Below are 18,675 nucleotides of genomic sequence, written 5' to 3' on the forward strand. Positions count from 1 at the left end.
TTCCATCCATACTGCAAGCTACGACCACTCGAAAATGCGTATCTACACATGCCTGTGCATGTACGCTCAGGATTGTCAAGGTTTTCGAACGCGCTTTGGCACCACGTTCGACCTCCGCGGTCGTTTCGTGCCCATTGTCGCGGTTCTCTGGGTCCAACCAAGCGGGCTAGCCTGCCCACACTGCTATGCGATGGAGGACGATGTTCTCTGGCGGCTCAACCAATCTACAGTCTATTCTCCGGACGATTATGGGTCGCTTTTGGGATACGTGCTACAAGCGCTTACATCTACTTGCGTAGCCCAGGAGCGACAGTTTGTAGCTTGTCGGACTATTCCCCATAATGTACTCTGCATTGTAAATCAACGATATTCCTCGTTCTGTATCGACGTGTAGTCTAAAGAAGGAAAGAACCCAAAAGGGGAGAGACTATCGTCAAGACTCGGATGGTTGCATATCTTAAAGGATGAAGAGTAAGCATTCTCGGCCCAACAGTAAGTACTCTACGATGGACCTAGTAGCGCCATTCATTTTCTTCCAGGCCCATCGCTGTTCCTTGGTGAATCGAAACTGAGTCCTGGAGCCTGAGAGAGTTTCAAGTTGACAGTGGTCACACACGCACCTTCCTTCTTCTCCCTCATGAGTCGACTCATCAACCTCTCGTTTCCTCCCCCTCAAACCACGAACCCCAGCGTCCGTCCGCTGCTTGTGGGACACATCGCGGTAGATACCTTGGGCCGATTCGGGTGCGCAAATACTCGTTCCTTCCCTGTCTGGCCTCATTCCCATCCGCCTTTGCAGATGGCCCGCCCACCGGGCTCCGCACTTAGCGCCTCGAAACACACATCCCGCCCTAATCTTCCGACCTTGAGCGCCACATTCACCATCGAAAACTGCCCCGGACTGCTCGAGGACCTCAGCCTCCCAAGATTGCGCTCCCAACTCCCCCGTGTCTGTCCGCGATGGGCGCTGGATGCTTATTCAACGCGCGGCAAGGTAACGAGTGCGTACCTCGCCATACCGCCCAGCTCTCTCCACTGACACTCGTTTTTAGCCCTGTCATTGCTCCTGGTCTCCGCGCCGCCATGTCGTTTCGAATGCGGGTTCTGCAGCTCTGGAAGACAAGAGCAAGGGCGATGTATTTTCGAAAGGAATCGCGCTGTTTAAGGGCTGTGGTTCATTCTGCAGTCATCGCCCGTCACATGCAGCGTCTCCCGCTCACCGAGCTGGAAGTTACGACACTTGCGTTTGCAGCTCTCAATGCGGTTACGTGCCTGCTCTGGATCGGCAAGCCGCTTGACGTGCGGGACCCCATCCCTATTCCGCTGCGCATTTCTTATGGCGGTCCTGATACTCATTCAGCGACCGATAAAGTGCAAGGCGAACACTGGTACCAACCGCTTTTACGCTATCTTGTACTCAACTACTACGACATCCCACCTCGCTTTGCTACCCACGTGCCGACTTTCTGGAGGGGGGATACACGGCCAACGACTTCCTCAGGCTCAACCTTTAGCAAAGAGCTGATATACACAACGTCGGCGCAGTATCTCTGCGGTTCCCTGTTCGGAGCATTCCATTTCAATTTTCCTCGCTTGGGTTGCTATCTTCCCATCGATAATTGAGCAGTGGCTGTGGCGCGTGTCGACCGTGCTCATCACCGCCCTTCCTGTTCACTTGATATGGTTCCTGTGGACGCGACCAATAGGATATATCGACCCGTTTGAACATAATGACCCGTGTGAAACGCCGTACTACGGGAGACAAAGTCTGCTGTTGCGTTGTGCACTGACATTGCGGCAGGTGCTGGTCCCAATCGATGTCGCGCTTTACTGCGTGGCCCGGGTCATTTTGATTGGCTTACCCTTGTCTACGCTGCGCTCCCTTCCCCCACAGGCCTTTGTTGACGTCAACTGGAGCACATATATTCCACATCTGTAGAATAGTGTAGATGAACTGCACAGAACAGCTGTACAGAGCAAGGGAATCAGCTTTTTCACCAAATCACAGCTAGAAACAACGAGGCTGTCAACGCCGATCTGGAGAACGAGCAGAACACGCCGCACCATGTCAGAGTCGCCCGGTACCCACATATGGGACCGCATGGGCTTATTATTATTATTATTATTATGGAGGAATCGTGAGCGGGATATGGTGGAGCATGTGGATGGAGGACTCGGAGAGAATGGGGGAATGTACATAATGACATTTGTCGTCACCGAACGCTGTCGCGCATAACACAGCTACACACCTTGGCCTCGCGCGCGACCAAGCCCCCATCTAGCAGGTCCCGTCGTTGTAGCGGCTGAGGACAATACCAACACTGTCGGTCAGTATCCTTAACAACGCGAACGGATGACGGCGCACCTTGGACAAGAGAGGGAGAACCGCACCGCTATTCAAGTTCGCTCCCGCCAAACCCCAAGGAAGTTGGCATAAGCAAAGCGGGCACGCAGCCCGCCAGCGCGTTCGCGCGGTCTTGTCGTAGTGATCGAGCGCTGGTAAGTTCCTTTAGATTCAAAGACGGGGTTGGGAGCAGTGAGGACAGCCACGAACTTGAAGAGAGGCCAGAAGACTGCGATAATGACGGAGTGGTGAGACCGGGAGATAGTGCAGCAGACCTGTAGCACTCACCTCAAGCGGGCGAGCTTGGGGAGTCAGCAGTGGTCCGTTCACCCACGTCCACCACCGGGTGACCGGCCTGTAAAACGGTGAGTAAGAGACTGGCAAGTAGAGGGACGCGTCAGCGCGCACCCGTTGCCAACAACAGCGGTCTTCGACACGCGCGGGCAGCGCCAACGACGACGACTAACGCGCTGGGTGGTGGTGAAGGACTCGGATAAGCGACGACCGGCCAGTCGGGCCCGTGACCCGACGGCACGTGTCGCTTATCAACTCTCTCTGGTCCTCTCACTTCCCCGACTCCGACCCGCCCGCTGCCCCGGGCCACATGACGGCCTCCCGCTTCAAACAGCGCTGAATGCACGGCCGCGAACGGCCCCGCAACAGGCCGCGCTCGATCGCTTGCCGGGCCACCGCTCAACGGGCAAGACGCGGAATCTGTATCCAGCATGCCACTAGGACTCCGTCCAGCCGTTTGCAGAGCGGCTCTGGCACTTCCTGGGCCACGCTTTCCGGCCCCACCGCCCTCAGAGCCCGCTAAATCAACGCTTGAAAGCAAAGATTTGTCAGCGCAATCTCGAAAACGAGCAGGCCTAGGACACCCACCATTTGGGCATCGCGAGCGGGATGGGGCGGCCAGGCTGTGAACGAGGGTGAGCATCTCGATGGCGGGGATGGTGGAGGAAGGTGCGTTTGTCGTCCGCCCATAGCGCGTCTGTTGCTAACTGTCAAGTTCTTGTAGACGTTGTCGAGCGCGACTGTGTAGGGACGGTCAGCAGGCGTGAATGGTGATATTCTATACGTCACCCGCACCGTTGGCTGACTAGTGGCCCAGTTTTTACGCCTGGCTCAACGCCGAGCAGGACAATCACTCGACGACCATCCTGTCCTTGGTCAATAACGATGAGGAGGGAAACAGTATGCGGAAGGAACAGACATGAATGAGTGGGGTCGTGGATATGAGTCTGCGAGAAGGCGCGGACAAGCGAGCGCGGCTGGCCGGTGAACACAAGTCAAGGGCTGCGAATACTAACTTGGCTTGCTTGAAGGTCTGCGAAAGATAGTGGAGGCGATCCGGGAAACGGAGGCCTATGCAAAGTGAGCAGACATGTTTTCGAATGAACCGGTTAGACCTAACTCCTCCTCTAGCTTAAGTTTGGCGAAGGGACCACGGACGATGCCTATAACGGTCGTATGGGGAAGAAACAGCGCGAGAACGGGGCTGTGATAAGGTCAGCATTCAACAGCCAGATCTAGAATGTGGAGCTGATTTTGGGGCAAGAGCGCGGAAGGCGCGTGTCCAGCTCGAGCGCTGTCGGTCGGTACATAAGTACAAGTCAAAGGCCAAAAACGACTACGACATTACCTGGAAGGCTTACGAATGATATTGGGTTTGAGTGGAGGACGATGGCCTATGCAAGGTAAGCAGACATCTTCTGGATGAACAAATTGGACTTACCTTCTCCTCTAGCTTGGGTCGGCAAATGGCCAGGGACGAACCAAAGTTCCGGGGGACAGCGGTGATGACGGTTTTTTGGAGGAGGAGAACGGCGCCAGCGAGGTAAACATCCAATACAATAGCAAGGATGTGAAGCTCACCTTTCAGCAACAGCTCGAGCTTGAAGGTTGCGTGTATGTGGTCGGTGCCAGGGGGTAGGAAAGGCAGTGGGAGAAGAACAACCGTGACGAGCGGTAAGCACAACGATGTTCAAAAGAAATAACAACTTGAACGCACTGACCAATACCATATTAGGCAGTGCCACCAACCTCCTGCCTCAGCAGCAGGGGCAGCGCCAACAACGGCAGCTCAGGAGCGGGAGGAAGCGACCCACCGGCCGATCGGGTCCGTGACCCGAAGGCACGTGCCGCTTACGAACCACTCTGGCCTCCTCCATCTCCGCACGCTTCCAGACCCAGCGCGTCCGCCCAACGCAGCCCCGAGCCACAGAAGCACATCCCACTTCAAGACGCGCCAACTGCGCGGTCCCGAACGGCACAAGCCTCACCTGCAGTTGCCAGCCCAACGGCAAGGCGCCGAATCTATCTACACTGGCCTGTAATGCTAACTACTACATCTAGCCATTTGCTGACCTGTTACAACGCCTGCCGAAGCATATTTCCCGCCCCCGCCGCCTTCCAAAATCTTCAAATCGCAGCTAGAAATAACGAGGTCAGCGCCGATCTCGACAACGAGCAAACCGTGTACCGGTGGGGATTCTGGGGAAGCGCCAACGGGATATGGTGGCTGGACTGTGAAAGAGGGCTAGCATTTGGAGGGACAGAGAGAGGATCTCGAAATGGGTGCGCTCGTCCATTAGGCAGTAAAACGCTGGCTGACGTGGATTCCTTGCTGAGGACGAGTGTTGTTGCTTCAACAGCGCCTTTCAGCTGCTCGCAGCGAAACCCGCCATCGGGTAATTTGACCCTACGATACCGAGGACCACGCTAAGTGTACATGTGTTGTTAGTATCGTCAAAATTGTGGACAAATTGCCACGAACCTTGCGCAAGACAGCAACAACGTTGCCAACGCCAGCTTCCCAATACCACACCCGACTCAAGTGGCTTGTCGAATGCGGACTAAAACAACTCAGCATCGTCCAAGTTAAACGCCGCAAGACGACACGAAACACACCTTGCCGACAACGACAACATTTTGTTTGCGGCAACATCGCCTTCCAGCACTTGCAACGAAGCCCCGCCATCGAGCATGTCAGCATTCGGCGGGTCTATGGTAGTACTAACTCTGCTGTTTGCTTAGCATCGTCAAAACCACAGGCAAGTCAGCGATACAAAACAAAAACATATCGCGCGCACCTGTCGGCAACTTCGCGGCCTATCACCGCCAGACGTGCATGGTATAACGTGTCTTGCTTTCTTTGTTTACTTGTTGCTCATCTTGTCGTTGCAGATTACGACTTACATCTTTTGTGGCTGCACTCCGATTCCGGTGTTACTTCCCTAGCCTCGCCCAATTCCCAATTCCCACTAGTACTTCTCAGGCTCACATCGCACAACATCCAAATAGTCAAAGCGTTCAGATTTTATAAACTTTATTTGTTTGGCACTTCATATACGTAGTTTGTGGCCGATGAATAGATATTATAATATTATTAAGAACTGTTTGAATTGGTGTGATTCGGGGAGGGCCTCAAATACATGCTAGCACTGCTGACGAGACCTCCAATACGTACGGCGAATGGCTAATTGTCCGCTCGAGAGCTGGAGATGTCTGAGTCGTAGACAGCATAAAGCAGTATTGCTGGGGAGAGGTTGAAGTCAGATCGAGTGGTCTTGTTGGGAAACAGCCTCAGGTGAACGCACAGCTAATGCACCACATCAGGCAGCGGAGGTTGGGCATCTGGCTTCGACTTGAATATCATACATGTGTCCTTCTCCTGCTAGCCAAGCACCAGCTGTCGAGGAAAAGGAGAAGCGCCACCTCCGTGTCTCGAGAAGCATCTTCGACTTGCTTGAGGGGCCCGTCCGACAGGCAGCTCCCCACATCCCCACGGTCCGCACAAAAGCTTTCCTCCCCCCACCAATCTGCTCAAAACTCTTCACTGAGTTCATCCATCCATTAAACATCGCTCAATGTCAACTCCTCCAACGCATATATCGGTGAGCTAAGCGCGCACGTGACTTGCCATTTATGGAAGTCGATTAATCGGAGACGTCGATTGCATTTGGAGGGTGCAGGCGTGGGCGGGGAGGGCGGGGGAGGAATAAGAATAGACCGGGGAGGTGTAGTGAGGCCGCAGTTGAGTCGCTACCATGGTCCGCAAGCTTAACCCAAATTGTGCTTCGTTGTTTCAAGTTGTAGTCAGTCGGCATCGGTCGGGTATTCGCCACAAGCAGATGCATAGTCCTTTATAAGCTGCGCAGATGATGCCGCAAGGATGGATCGGGGTTTGGGCAGAATATGCCATCGTTCTCGCCGACGAAGCGGATGAAATGTCTTGTGTGGCGTTTGGAGGAAAACTGGCACGACAGCAGTCTTCCTCTTCGAGTTGCCGAAACAAAAAGAATTTTATAGTGGATGGACGGGGTGTTGGGCCGGGATTTACAATCCCTATAGCGCCAGCTGCCGCGTTGACAGAGATATGTAAACGTCTTTCGGTTGCCTAAGATGCACGTCCATTTTTTGTCGAGGTGGAGGACCGAGGAAGCCGACAGTTAGACACGAAGGTATGGTTATGTTGCTCGAAAGGTGGATCTTGTAGCTAAACAATACGTTTCAGATGTAGAGAAAGTTAGATTGAAAAGTGGATCGTACCTTGAAACGTGCTTGTAGACAGCACAAGAGAGGGCGTTGTAACTCCGTCGGCCATCCTGATTTCTTGGGACGAACACAGGCTATGGAGACGTGTGGGCCCACTGGCCAGCGTGAGCGCGACGACGCTTAGCCAGACCGAGCGATTTCGCTGTCTAAGCCTTCTCCACAACTACCAACGCAGTTTCTTCGTGCTGTTGCGGAGTATCAGTGAATAGGATACCGATGGCGGGAAGGGCTTTTGTACTTGGTCAGCATTCGGCAGATGGGTGGTGAGTACCAAATACACACCTCTCCTCACAGCAAAACGTTATGCGGAGCAGATCCGGTAAGAAAGACGGGTCCTGAGCCTCTTCTGACAGGAAGATGAGAATGTCGGGGTATCGCGACTGAAAATGAAGTCAAAACGATCCTGCAAGAGAGAGATAATGTTAGTATCGACGACGATGAAAAAGAGTAATTTGTCGCGCGCCTATATCCAAACGCCTCCGGCGCCTGCTGCCTTCCTAGATTTATGCTAGAAGATTCCATCCTCGTGTGTGCTCTGTTGACCGGGCGCAAAGCTGCGGGTATGATTATTGCTACGCCAGAAGTCAGCTGCAAATACAAGGTCAAAGCACCTGAAAACGCACATTGCTCCATTGCCAACTAAGCTCGTCCCGCTCGTCCCCTCGTTTACTCTGCTCCCAGCGGCGCCTGCTATCTTGGCAGCTCTCTGAAAGTCTCCTTAGTTAACCCCTCAAGTTCGTCCGCTGGGCTGTCGCCACTTGGTCTTCGATTTTGAGCAGGGAACCGAGGAGGCTTTTGCGCGCCGTAAACTGAGCGACCTAGGGAGGTGGCTGAACATGGCGGTGACGGTAAGAGAGAAGAAGAGATGTCACCGTGACCGCCATGCTCGACCATGGTTCCTCGCCAGCAGCACTGATTCCGCCTCCATTTCACGGTCTCTGTCTTCTACTCTCAAGCCATTCAGGCAACCCACTCGAGACGAGGTTGTGTGCTCTATATTGTCTCTTGCGCACAGGCTAAATAAAAATGATTTCCTGAAGATACTGATACTTACACTATCCTCCGCCGGGCGCTCACTGCCCAACGAGTTCATAATCGTCAAAGGTGGTGACCCGTGAGTCGTGGCTGTTGCCCGGGGCCATAGCAAGTCGTCGTTTGAAGCTGAGTGTATTTTACTTTGATTGACGTCACTCACGGTTACTACTAATGCGACATGCTTTTAGTTCGTATCTTTCCTTGGATTTCAGGGCCCGGGTGTTTCCTTGATTTGCCTCCAAAGGCATCCGACTTCGTTGTGGACTTCCATGTCCTTATGTCTCTCCCTTGAAACAGGCGACTTACCAGTGGAAGTTCGAAACTTCAACAACTTGCCTGGAGTTTATCGACTCGGAAATGCAATCATGCAAGTGGCGCTGGTGATCGCCACACTACGCCCACGTCGAGTGTGCTGTTGACCTTCCTGCTGCGCTCTTCCATCAGCGATATCGATTGCAACATGGGTCGCTTTCCCCCGGAGCTTGAGCAGGTCATCCTCAAAATGTGCGCCGAGGATGAATGGAGTTTCATCCCCACACTTCTCCGCGTCGCTCAGCGCGCACATATATGGTATGTATAACTGAAATTTGTTTCAGCGTCTTGAGCATCGCTGACCTATCTAGGCTCGAACCTCTTCTGTACCAACATGTCTATATCAGCACCGACCTTGAACGAAAGCCCGCGCAAGACGCCTTCTTCCATGTCGCTGTTGCCCGCCCACAATCCTTTCTCGCAAAAAGTGTGCGTGTGGTGGTGCTCGAGCTGGACCATTCTGGAACACCAGCTCAAGACCTTCTGGAGTGCACCTACCATGCGCTGCGGTCCTGCACTGGGATCCAGGAATTCGCCGTGAATGGTGCTGACAGCATGGACATTGGGCCAACATTATTCCCCATCTTGGCCACCATGCCGCTTCACCGCCTTGGGGCTTTTCTCGAAAATCTCCTACCGCACCCGATCTCGATGAAAGAACATGCACCAGCGTTCCCGGCGCTCACGCACCTCGATGTGTTTGACAGCGAAGGCCACAACAACCACTCCCGCGACCTCATTCGCATTGTTCCATTCTTAACGGCACTGCCCCGCCTAACCCACCTCGCACTTCAGAGCCAGCCACCTGCCCATTCCGTCCAGCAAATCTTGGACGGTTGCGCCTTCCTCCAGGTGCTTGCCTTCATGGAGCCCCTCGCAGACCTCGAACCCCCACCTCATCCCTGATCTCCTGGAATATCTCCACGGCTTACCGATCCGTGACCCAAGAATTGTCGTATCCGTCTATGACGAATGGGAAGAGGTCATTTCCAGCTACGAGCCCTCCTTCTGGACGGCAATCGACATTTTTCTTGATTACAGGAAGCAAGGCCGCATCGACAGTGAGTGGTTACTCTCAGACATGAAGCTTAACTTATTAAGCTGCTGACGCATTTTCCAGAGGACCGTATTTACACGGGCGATTTTCATGATGAGAATTCGACAGATCCCACAGCGCAGCTCATTAGACAGCAAATTCTCGATGCAGCCTAGCGGCTAGCGATTCACAAATTGTTGTATCTATACTCATACCATAACAATCTTTCAGTTTGGAAATGACGAACAACTCACTGCCAGTGGCAACCTGAGTACTGGTGGAATTTATAGTAACTATGCTTTCTCCACAGGCAAGTGGAACGGTAAAAAGTACTCTTCATAAGCAGCATCCGACTCGCTCGGCATCAGCAACAATTCTGGTCTATCTCAACCCGCTGGGAGCTGAAGAAAGGATTGTCACCTAGGTATACGTGTCTAACAACGTACAAATCAAATCCGCGGGAGAAAAACTCTGTCTCAAGCAGTACGATTGCGAGGAATGGGGTTTGCAATTGGCACGCACTCATCGCTAACCCTATACTGATTGACTCAAATGGTACAAGTTTCAGACCATTGCCTGGCGGTTCCGCTTCCATCCAGCGCGATGGACGGAACTCGTGGGCATCCTTACCCAAAATCAGATTCCTTCTGCATGCGGTTTCATGAAATTGAAAGGCAGGAGGAGGATGACATACTCACCGAGGGTAGATGCGAGAGCCAAATGGATATCCTGCCCTTTTTTGAATCGACAACTTGAATTGGGTGATGCTGGCGCCAAACTTCGTGATGACCAGCTTCGACAGCGGGAGGACAAAGTCCTGGACAACGATACGGCCGGCGAGCGGAAGGAAGGGGTAGTAACGAAGAATGTCCTGCTTTACTGTCAGCGCCAAGACGGGGGCGAAACAAGAGCACATACGGAGAGAAACGTGCTGAGCGGGGGAAGTGGTCATAATCGATGTCTTCTCCACTCCCGTTTCACCAGCAGCCCTCTCTGCCGCAAGGAACTTCAGGGTCTGATAATCCGTGATGCGGTGGTAATCTTCATGAAGACGAAGTCTTGGAAGCCGAAGGCGAAGGCCTTTGCGGCCAAACGCTCCTCCCCGAATGCTCCTCGTCGGTCATGAACGATGCGACCAGAATTCCCGTAGACGTGGGTACAATTTGAGGAGCGCCAGGCCAGCTGAAAGCGTTGAGTAATGTCCACAAAAGCCACTCAGAACACACCGGTATGGCCAACTCAGGCTGTCGCATAGACCTGTGTTCTCCCCGAAACATCGTTGCTGCTGACGACCGACTTGACGGGGAACAATGGTGCTGTCCCTTTCGTTGTGTCGAGGACGAATAAAACCCGCGCCGAGCCGCCTGAGGTGTTGAAATCCGTGCAGCCAGGCATTCCACCCACCCAGTAGTCCCCCCACCAGCAACCGTCGTCGCAGCAGACCAGGTCGCCCCGTTGTTTGTGGATGACCGCATGAGAATATCCTGGTCGGAAGCGCTGTTTTCGGCAGCGTAGTAGCGCCACTCTTTGCAACGCGGATGAATCATGAATGGTTCCTACAAACCTGTTTAGAGTGGTTTTCTGGAGCAAATGCCACGCACCCAAAGCCCTGCTGTCGGAGTTCTCTCGTCTACGTGCGACAAGAATATCTCCGTCTTGCCATTGTCGTGCGAGATAGACGCGGTTATCTAGCAAAAAATAAGCCCAATGCTTGAGAGAAAACAAGCCAAACTCACGCGACAGAAAGTATGAGCCCCCCGCCGAGTTCTTGTCGTGGTTTCTGAACGTTGCGAGCACATCGCCGTTGGACAACTGCTTCAAATGCATATTGTCCAAGTTCCCCCGTTCCCGTCGCGACTGTGCCCCACGCCGCGAATGTCCTTGCCACATCAGTGGAGCACGTAACGGTCAGGATGTGTGTGGGCCCGCTGAAGGTAGTGACCGCGGACAAAACGCTGTGATCTGCCGGTTGTGTGAGGCGAGGATAGGTGCCGCCGTTGGGACGGTCGGAGTGAAGAGCGAGACCGTTTGCGCGTGGCCTGAGCACTGTTGCCAATGTGGCGGAGATTAAAGGGAAAAGCTTCACGGAGAATCAGCGAGCGGTCTCGATAGCGAGGGTAGATATGACGCACCTTCAAGCACAGCTAAGTGCATAATGACCATGGCTCGGCTCTCCGAATGCGACGAGGAGGGTTATCTGGATGGTTTGCGACCAATGGGAGCGAGGATATGGGGAGGCGGAGCGCTTCTCAGAGCGTTAGATGAGTGTTGGGAGGAAGAGATATGCGATCACGAGTTTAGGCGATGAGTTACATGAACGCTTGGACTGGACTCCAGCACCATTATTTACCCTCCCTAAGATCTAGACATGCTTCATATTTAAGTCTGCGCTGTTGAACTTGCACGAGCTCAAAACAAACTATAGTATGCCAACAATAATTACACTGCAGATCGTACGGACTAGATATGTAAGGCAACACTGTAACTAGATTCGAGCCTTGGAATGCGAGATAAATAACCCTCTCGAAGGTGAAGAGAGGGGCGAATTATAGGTATTGAAGATGGGTGTAAGTATGGGTGAAAGTATGGGTGAAAGTATGGGTGTAAGTATGCGCGTAGGCATGGAATGGTCCAGGACCACAAGCATATGTAGGCCCCAGTGGTCCATATGCTTCTCTGCCGTCGACAACTTTCCTGCCCATGATTCCGCCAAGCCTTTGCGACTCTTCGCGAGCAAACTCGGACTCTGCGAATCACTTGCAGCGAAAATTTGCTCAAAACGACCGCGGAGGACGAACACGGGGCCCAAGCGTGTGCAAAAACGTCCCAAAGCACAAGAGTATATGCACAGGAAAACAGAGGAACAGGGTTTCGACTGGTCGTGGCTCGCAGTACGGATGCGAAGTGGATTCTGGTGTAAATGTGGTCGTTGTCGAGAAGGGCGTCAACGAGAACCTTCTCGTTCATCGCAGAGCCTGGGAAGAATTCGACGTTTTATTTTGCATGCAAGGAACCGTGAGATACGGTCGGTAGAAGCGTCTGAAGCGCAGGGGCAGAGCTGCAAACTCGTCTGCGGGCAGCGTGACGGTGACGGATGTGACATTCGAAGGAGGCGACCGAAAAGTGTGGCAGCAGGGGCTGACACCGCAGACGAGCCGGAGCAGCAGCTTGTGCTTGTGCTTGCACAGATGCGGAGAGATGAGAGGATGTTGGGGAAGGGGAATGGTATTTGGCGGGGTCGCATCGTCATTTGGCGAAAATGGGCGAAAATAACCAAGTAATACAGGCTTCTGGTGCACCGCGTTTCAACGAAAACAGTGTCGACAGAATAGAGGAGGGGATAGGATTCCAGGCGGACGGGATAACCTTGCTGCCCACGTTGGGGGGGAAGCTGCTGCCAGGCGGCAATGGCGCTGGCGCTTTTCCGCTGCCTGGAATCCAAGTAGGTCTACTACTCGTCGCGATGAGGATGAGAAGACGCACAAATCACAGAGTTCCTCGGTGCCATGCCTGCCTCTAGCTTGTTGACCAGTCGTTTGTCGTGGGACCTGCGAGCGCTGCCGAGCAGCATAGGGCTCGCGTTGATGAGCCAAATGCTCTGTTCCCATGGTCGAGATTGAACGCAGAGTCGGCAAGCACCTGCGAAGAGAACAAGTCAAGCAAAGAGAAGGAGACAAATCATGTTTTTGCGCACCAAGGAGAGATTCGTTACACCGCCACGTCGCCACGGGTCCTTCTCCTTCGAAACGTTGGGGATGGTAGGTCGAGGTGGTAGTGCCACGCAGCATCAGCCAGAAACAGAGTCTGCTGTATCGAAGTCCAGTCAGCAGAGCGTCGTCTGGCAAGGCAGAAAACGCACCTGGCTACTCGCGCATACGGCTACGTGTGCGTGAAGAACGAAGCGGGAGGTTCTCGGGGCGTTGAGGACGAGGTGGCCATCTGTGGTGGTGGAGCGGAAGAGGAATGGATGCTTATCACGTGTGTTCTTCGGACCGTTCTTGCGTTGGTACTCCCAATTCTTCGTCTTGCACAACACAAGTGCTAGTTGCCGCCCTGCTTTCATTCACACCATTGCTCTGTTCAAGCGATCAACGACTACACAATAACATGTCGACTCGGACAGCAGGAGGGGACAAAATTTCAAGAAAAAAGGATAGGGCTGACTACACAAAAGACACAGTAGAGAGACGAGATGATATTGTGGAAGGGGTATAAATACTAGTATTTGAAGCAAAGAATGATACTAATTAATCATGGTCGTAAAATACTAGCCTGAGCACAGACTCGGAATTACAGAATGGTCCGGGCGAGGGGTATAGATTTTGGTAGTCTCTCGGGTCGTAGCTGGCCCGGGAGCATTTTTAAAGTGTTTTTGTGGATGGCTCATGTCATGATCTCCCACCAGCCTGGCCGGGCTAGGAAAAGTGGTGTACGCGTGTCGAGTCGGAAAGAAGGGGATTCGCCAGAACCCACCCAGTCATCGGGGGGGAGGAATAGTAAGGTATGTCGGGGGTGTCGCGATTAATGGCGGGATGACAGGTGCTTGGCAGCGCGTACTGGGTCAATCCAAAAAAACTACCGCCAGTTGCAGGCGGTGCACTTGCGTGCGGAGCTGAGTAAGCTCGTGCTATATGCATTGTGAGCAGAGGCATATATGTGATGAGGCAACTGACTGTGGAGTCGGTGACTGAGATGCAGAGCACAGACAGTTTTTCCTCGATGGCCGTCGAGGTTTGGCTAGCGCTTGCCAAAGAAACTGTTTGGGACATCTGTAGCCCAGTCTGAAGTTGTTCATGAACGCCTGTTTCAGCTAGTAATGGTGGAGACTGACCATAAATGCCCATGAAGCCGCCTCCATGTCTCGATCAAGGTCGCGGAGAGACGCCTGATTCTTGCGCAGGTGAAGCAAGCTTTGGAGGCGGCCTTGATTAGCGATGCGCTCGATACAGCCGTGCAAACGTTGGAGAACACTGAAAAGAACTCGTCATGAGAATGAAATGAAAAAGTAACTGGTGTACTGACTCCTCGAAGCGCACGACACGGAATCTGAAAGCGGCGGCGGGCTCGGTCCGATGGAGCGATACATGGCATCGACCATCTCAGCAGCTTTGAATGCCAGCGCACGCGCTTGCGATCTACTTTCATTGGCGCGCTGGGTGAGTTAAGTGGGAGATGAGGCGAGTATACTTCTGTACTCACGTCGCTCAGATTCCAGAGGCCAACAACGATTGCGAGGGAGCACTTGAGCGGTGGACAACCCTCGACAGCCTCTTTCATCACCTCTAGGGAGGTATGGAAGTTGTCGATGGTAACCGCCAGCGGGGATGACGGTTCGTCTAAAGAACGCGCTGAGGCGCCAGCTGGCAGTCGACGACGCCAGAGCCTCATTGCGTTGGAGAAAACAAGAGGAGAAGGTGTCGCTTACTTATATTGCCGCTCCACCTGGCAGAGATTGAATCAGAAGTAAATGCGGGGCTTCGACGGGCTCCCATTCGTGGGTTGAGCAGTGGTGAAGATTGCGTCCCGCTGCAAACAGCGTCAATCTCCGCCCACGTCTGGGTTCAGAATCACCATCAAGAACTTTCAGACGGGCACCCAGACTCAACATGGTAGCAGCATATTTTTGATCGTTTTGTGCTTTGACGCAGGGGCTGAAGTTGATTGGAAGGCCGGGAGTCGCCAGCCAGCTTGATGATAGGTGAGATAGTGCGAAGATGAAATCGGTCGTCTTATCGAATAGTAGGCCTTGGATTGGAGGCCGTACCATTTCTCTCCCGCATCAACAACTGGAATAAGCGGATGAGATAATAGGAGTTGGAAGCTATACACACCGTACTTAATGAATGCTGGCCAACTGTTAGTCAGTGGTTACAGACGGAAACATATCATGCACCAAAATTGAAGTCTCATCCCATGAGTTCATTCAGCATCGGCGCACGCGGTCTGGGAAGAAGTCACTCATAGGAATAGACCAATGCCGCGAACCTGTCGGAATATATAGTCGATCGCTTCTCCAGAAGATCGATGTTGGCTATGAGGGAAGAGATAACGACGACAGATGTCGCGGCGACATCGAGGTGGATGATATCACAGTTTGCGGCGCGTTGGCCGTTAGAATAAGCTGTCTCCTTGGTCACCTACTCTCTGTATTCCTGACTGAGCCGCCCAAAGGTTTTACATTCGAAGCTGGACGTCATATGAAGGAGATTGGCCAGCAATAGTTCACGTGGCCCCGAAAGCAAAGGACACAGGAAGCAAGTCCTCTGGTAGAATAATATGGCAAGAACTTCACACAGCAAGTATAGTGGGCATTGGGCTGTTGCGAAGAGCACAGATGGTCACTTCGAACCAAGTCATGGCAGATGTTGAGGTAGTACCAGTATTGTCGGCGTCCCGCTACGCCGGCGTTGACCGCTGAAGACAAGAAACAGATGTGTGACAGGAATGTGACACATCTGCTTTCACTTTTCCTCTGCCATCTATGATCTACGACACCGCCCACCATGTTCAATGGCACTCAGACGCAGTTGTCGGAAGCGCAAGAGGAGGCACTGCCCTCTATCGCCGTGCTCGTGCTCGTGGTCAAAAGTCTGGACACTGGTCGAAGAAAAAACACCATGTCAAATTATCAATATGAAGCTTGAAGACGAGTCAGCCAGTAGTTCGCGACAGGTGCGTGTCTCCGCCTACATTCGCTTCCAAAGTAGCCGAAAATGTCCATAAGTCTCACCCACCTTCTTGTGGCTCCGTCATATTCTCGCTCCCACCCCCGCCCCAAAAGTAACATCTTCATTCCAAGACGCACGACTACTACCTATACTGCCGCAAACACCGCGGTCGACGATACGCACACAGCTTTGCGAACGAACGACAGAGTCTGTCTCTCAGGAGTGTGTGAATCAATGGTGGGTCGTTCTCTGTCATTTTTCGGCGGCACTTGCTGACGAGCCTTTAGCTTTTCTTCTTCTCGTTTGCACCAGCTCCACCACTTTATGGTCTAAGAGGCCCAACCGTCAATACCCGACCACACGCTGGCAGATAGTTCCCGCCAATTTTAATACCTCCCACAACTCATCGAAAATCTGCTCTCAGAAGTAGTCGGAAACGCATAAGGAGGCTGCTGCCCTCCGTTGCGGTCTTCGTGGTCAACATATCTGGACGCTGATCGAAGAAAATCACGATGTAACATGAAGCTTGAAGACGGGTTTTGCGAGAAGTTTCACGACAGGTGCGTGTCTCCACCCACATTCGCTTTCAAATTAGCTGAAGATGCTTATAAGCCCCACCCACTCTCTTGTGGCTCCGTCATATCCTCGTTCCCATTCACCTGCCCCGAATGTAGCATCCTCATTCTGAGACACGCTACTTGTACCGTCGCAAACAACGCTATCGAAACCGTGCACACAGCTTTGCAAACAAACGACAGAGTCTGTCGAGGACATGCCTCTGGTGGGTGCAAGTCAAAGGTGTGTCGGTCTCTGTAGTTTTTTGGCCTCTCTTGCTGACGAGCGTTCAGTTCTTCTTCTTCTCTTTCCCGCAAGCTCCGCTTTACGTCCCGAGGCCCAAACCCTGCGATACCGACCCACACATTGACAGATAGTTGCCGCCTACTCCAATACCCCCACAACTCATCGAAAACACGCACCAGTTATCATATCGTCCACATCTATGGGTATTCGACCTCTCTCATGCCATCCGCCACACTCGCATCTATTCCATCCAACCCAATCTCTGTTGTGCTGGAGACGTCATCGTCATCACTACCTGTCGAGGAGGAGATTTTGCAGCTTGTTGTGCCTGTCGTTCGTGATTCTATGAACCCCACCTCGCTTTTCCTCGGTACATGCTCATCGGCGGGGGCTGCTTTTGGGAGGACCTCCGGCGAGAACCCAATCGTCGACGGCGTTGTTCGAATTTGCAGGATCGGGGCCAAAATCGGGTGGCGAAGTCAGTTTCAGAGCTGAAGGGAGGAGGGTGGATTTAGTTTTGGAGCTCTTTAGCGTGGTGGATTCCCTGCTGCAGGATGGGAGAGCACGATGGACAACGATGCCGATGCCTTGGTCCCGCCGACACGCGCGAGTTTTACTCCTCTTTTTCTTCCACTCTATTACCTCCTGCTACGTGTATCTTCCGTTTTTGACCAAGCCTATATCTATTGGTATCTTTCTTCTTGACACATAATCGTCTCTGTATAGTTTTATAGTCCATCCTTACTTCTACTCCACTTTTTACTTTCCTGCACAATCTCCTTAACACCCTTACTGTTCTTCGTTGCCAATATCCTCCAATTTCACACTCATTGCCCTTCTGTCTGTCTATCCGAGCTCACCATCCTCTCCACAGTTGCCGACAACAATATTCCCCGAGGAGCAAGCCCTGGCTTGCGAAAAATAGCAGCAAAGTGATTCACGAGTATGTCATTGCGACGACTCCGAAATGAAATGCTCATGGATTCAGGCAGTCAGCTTTTCAAGGGTAGGATGACAGACAACTGGTGTCTATGGGTGCGGACACTTGACGTATGCATTATTTACACCTACGATTCAGCTCCTCGTGTGTTTTCTCTGCTCATGTTCATTGGCTCAAATGGATAACAACACTACAAGCTCCGTCTTCTGACTACACATTGATTAGTAGTAATGGTTTGTTGCTCTGACAGTAAAGCGCAGTTGCTTCCGCTCTATCCATTCCGCGAATTGCAAAAGAAGCTTGGCATGGAACTGAGAGTTTTCGCGGGCGTCTTTCGGTGGGAACAGCTCCAGAGTGAATACAAGCGGCGGCTCCTGTGCATTCAAGTACTGGATCCTGCTTTCCACGAAGTCACTCAAAACCCGCTCTATCATCCAGAGATCGCCTCCGATGCTTAAGTGCATGAGGCGGGGAATCAAGATTTGAGAATCGGCGCCCACAGAGCGGTCCGGCACAGTAAGCCTTTGCAGAACCGTTGTTGTAAAGAGTGCAGGGAAGTGAGTGTTTGACGTGTCCACAAGAAGATACTCCAGACTGTGGAGGTGGGCAAGGGCTTCAATGAGTTCGCTGTCGCTCAGGACAGCCGTGATTTTGAGAGTGGTGAGGCTGGCGGCCCAGCCTGAACGTTCCGCAAGGGCACAGAACGCAGCATGGTTCCAGTTTGCAGTTGGCTGGTCACGGTGGATATGGGGTGGGATGCGGACCGTCAAACTGGTCAATTGCGGAAGGGAGAGACAAGACAGTATGCTTCCGGTGGGGAGACAATTGTTGATTGTGCTACGGGCCGACGCCCACATCCAAAGGATAAAGCTGTGGACTCGAAGGGTTGTTGTTGGGTTCCTTGGGGGAACATTCTGTGCTATCGGCAGTTCCCAGTTGCCGTACAGAGGATCGTAGCAGAACTTGAACACCACGCTAGCGT

General features: G+C 52.8%; 2 protein-coding genes across 2 annotated transcripts; one reads left to right on the forward strand and one right to left on the reverse strand.

Annotated features, from left to right (window-relative positions):
• Positions 1 to 8,396: 8,396 nt before the first annotated feature.
• Positions 8,397 to 9,154, forward strand: MIND_01418800 (uncharacterized protein; the record flags this gene model as incomplete). Its single annotated transcript, XM_037370579.1, has 2 exons — positions 8,397 to 8,506; positions 8,560 to 9,154. The coding sequence occupies 2 exons, from the start codon at positions 8,397 to 8,399 to the stop codon at positions 9,152 to 9,154; spliced, it is 705 nt and encodes a 234-aa protein (XP_037212960.1).
• Positions 9,155 to 10,292: 1,138 nt separating this feature from the next.
• On the reverse strand, positions 10,293 to 11,083 carry MIND_01418900 (Glycoside hydrolase family 93 protein; the record flags this gene model as incomplete). The annotated part of the gene is made up of 4 exons (XM_037370580.1): positions 10,293 to 10,466; positions 10,511 to 10,840; positions 10,886 to 10,972; positions 11,021 to 11,083. 4 exons carry the CDS (start codon positions 11,081 to 11,083, stop codon positions 10,293 to 10,295), a joined length of 654 nt encoding a protein of 217 aa, XP_037212961.1.
• Between the last annotated feature and the right edge of the window lie 7,592 nt (positions 11,084 to 18,675).

Source organism: Mycena indigotica (assembly GCF_014461135.1).
Source record: "Mycena indigotica strain 171206Taipei chromosome Unknown Mind.scaff0019, whole genome shotgun sequence".
NCBI classification, from domain to species: Eukaryota; Fungi; Basidiomycota; class Agaricomycetes; order Agaricales; family Mycenaceae; genus Mycena; species Mycena indigotica.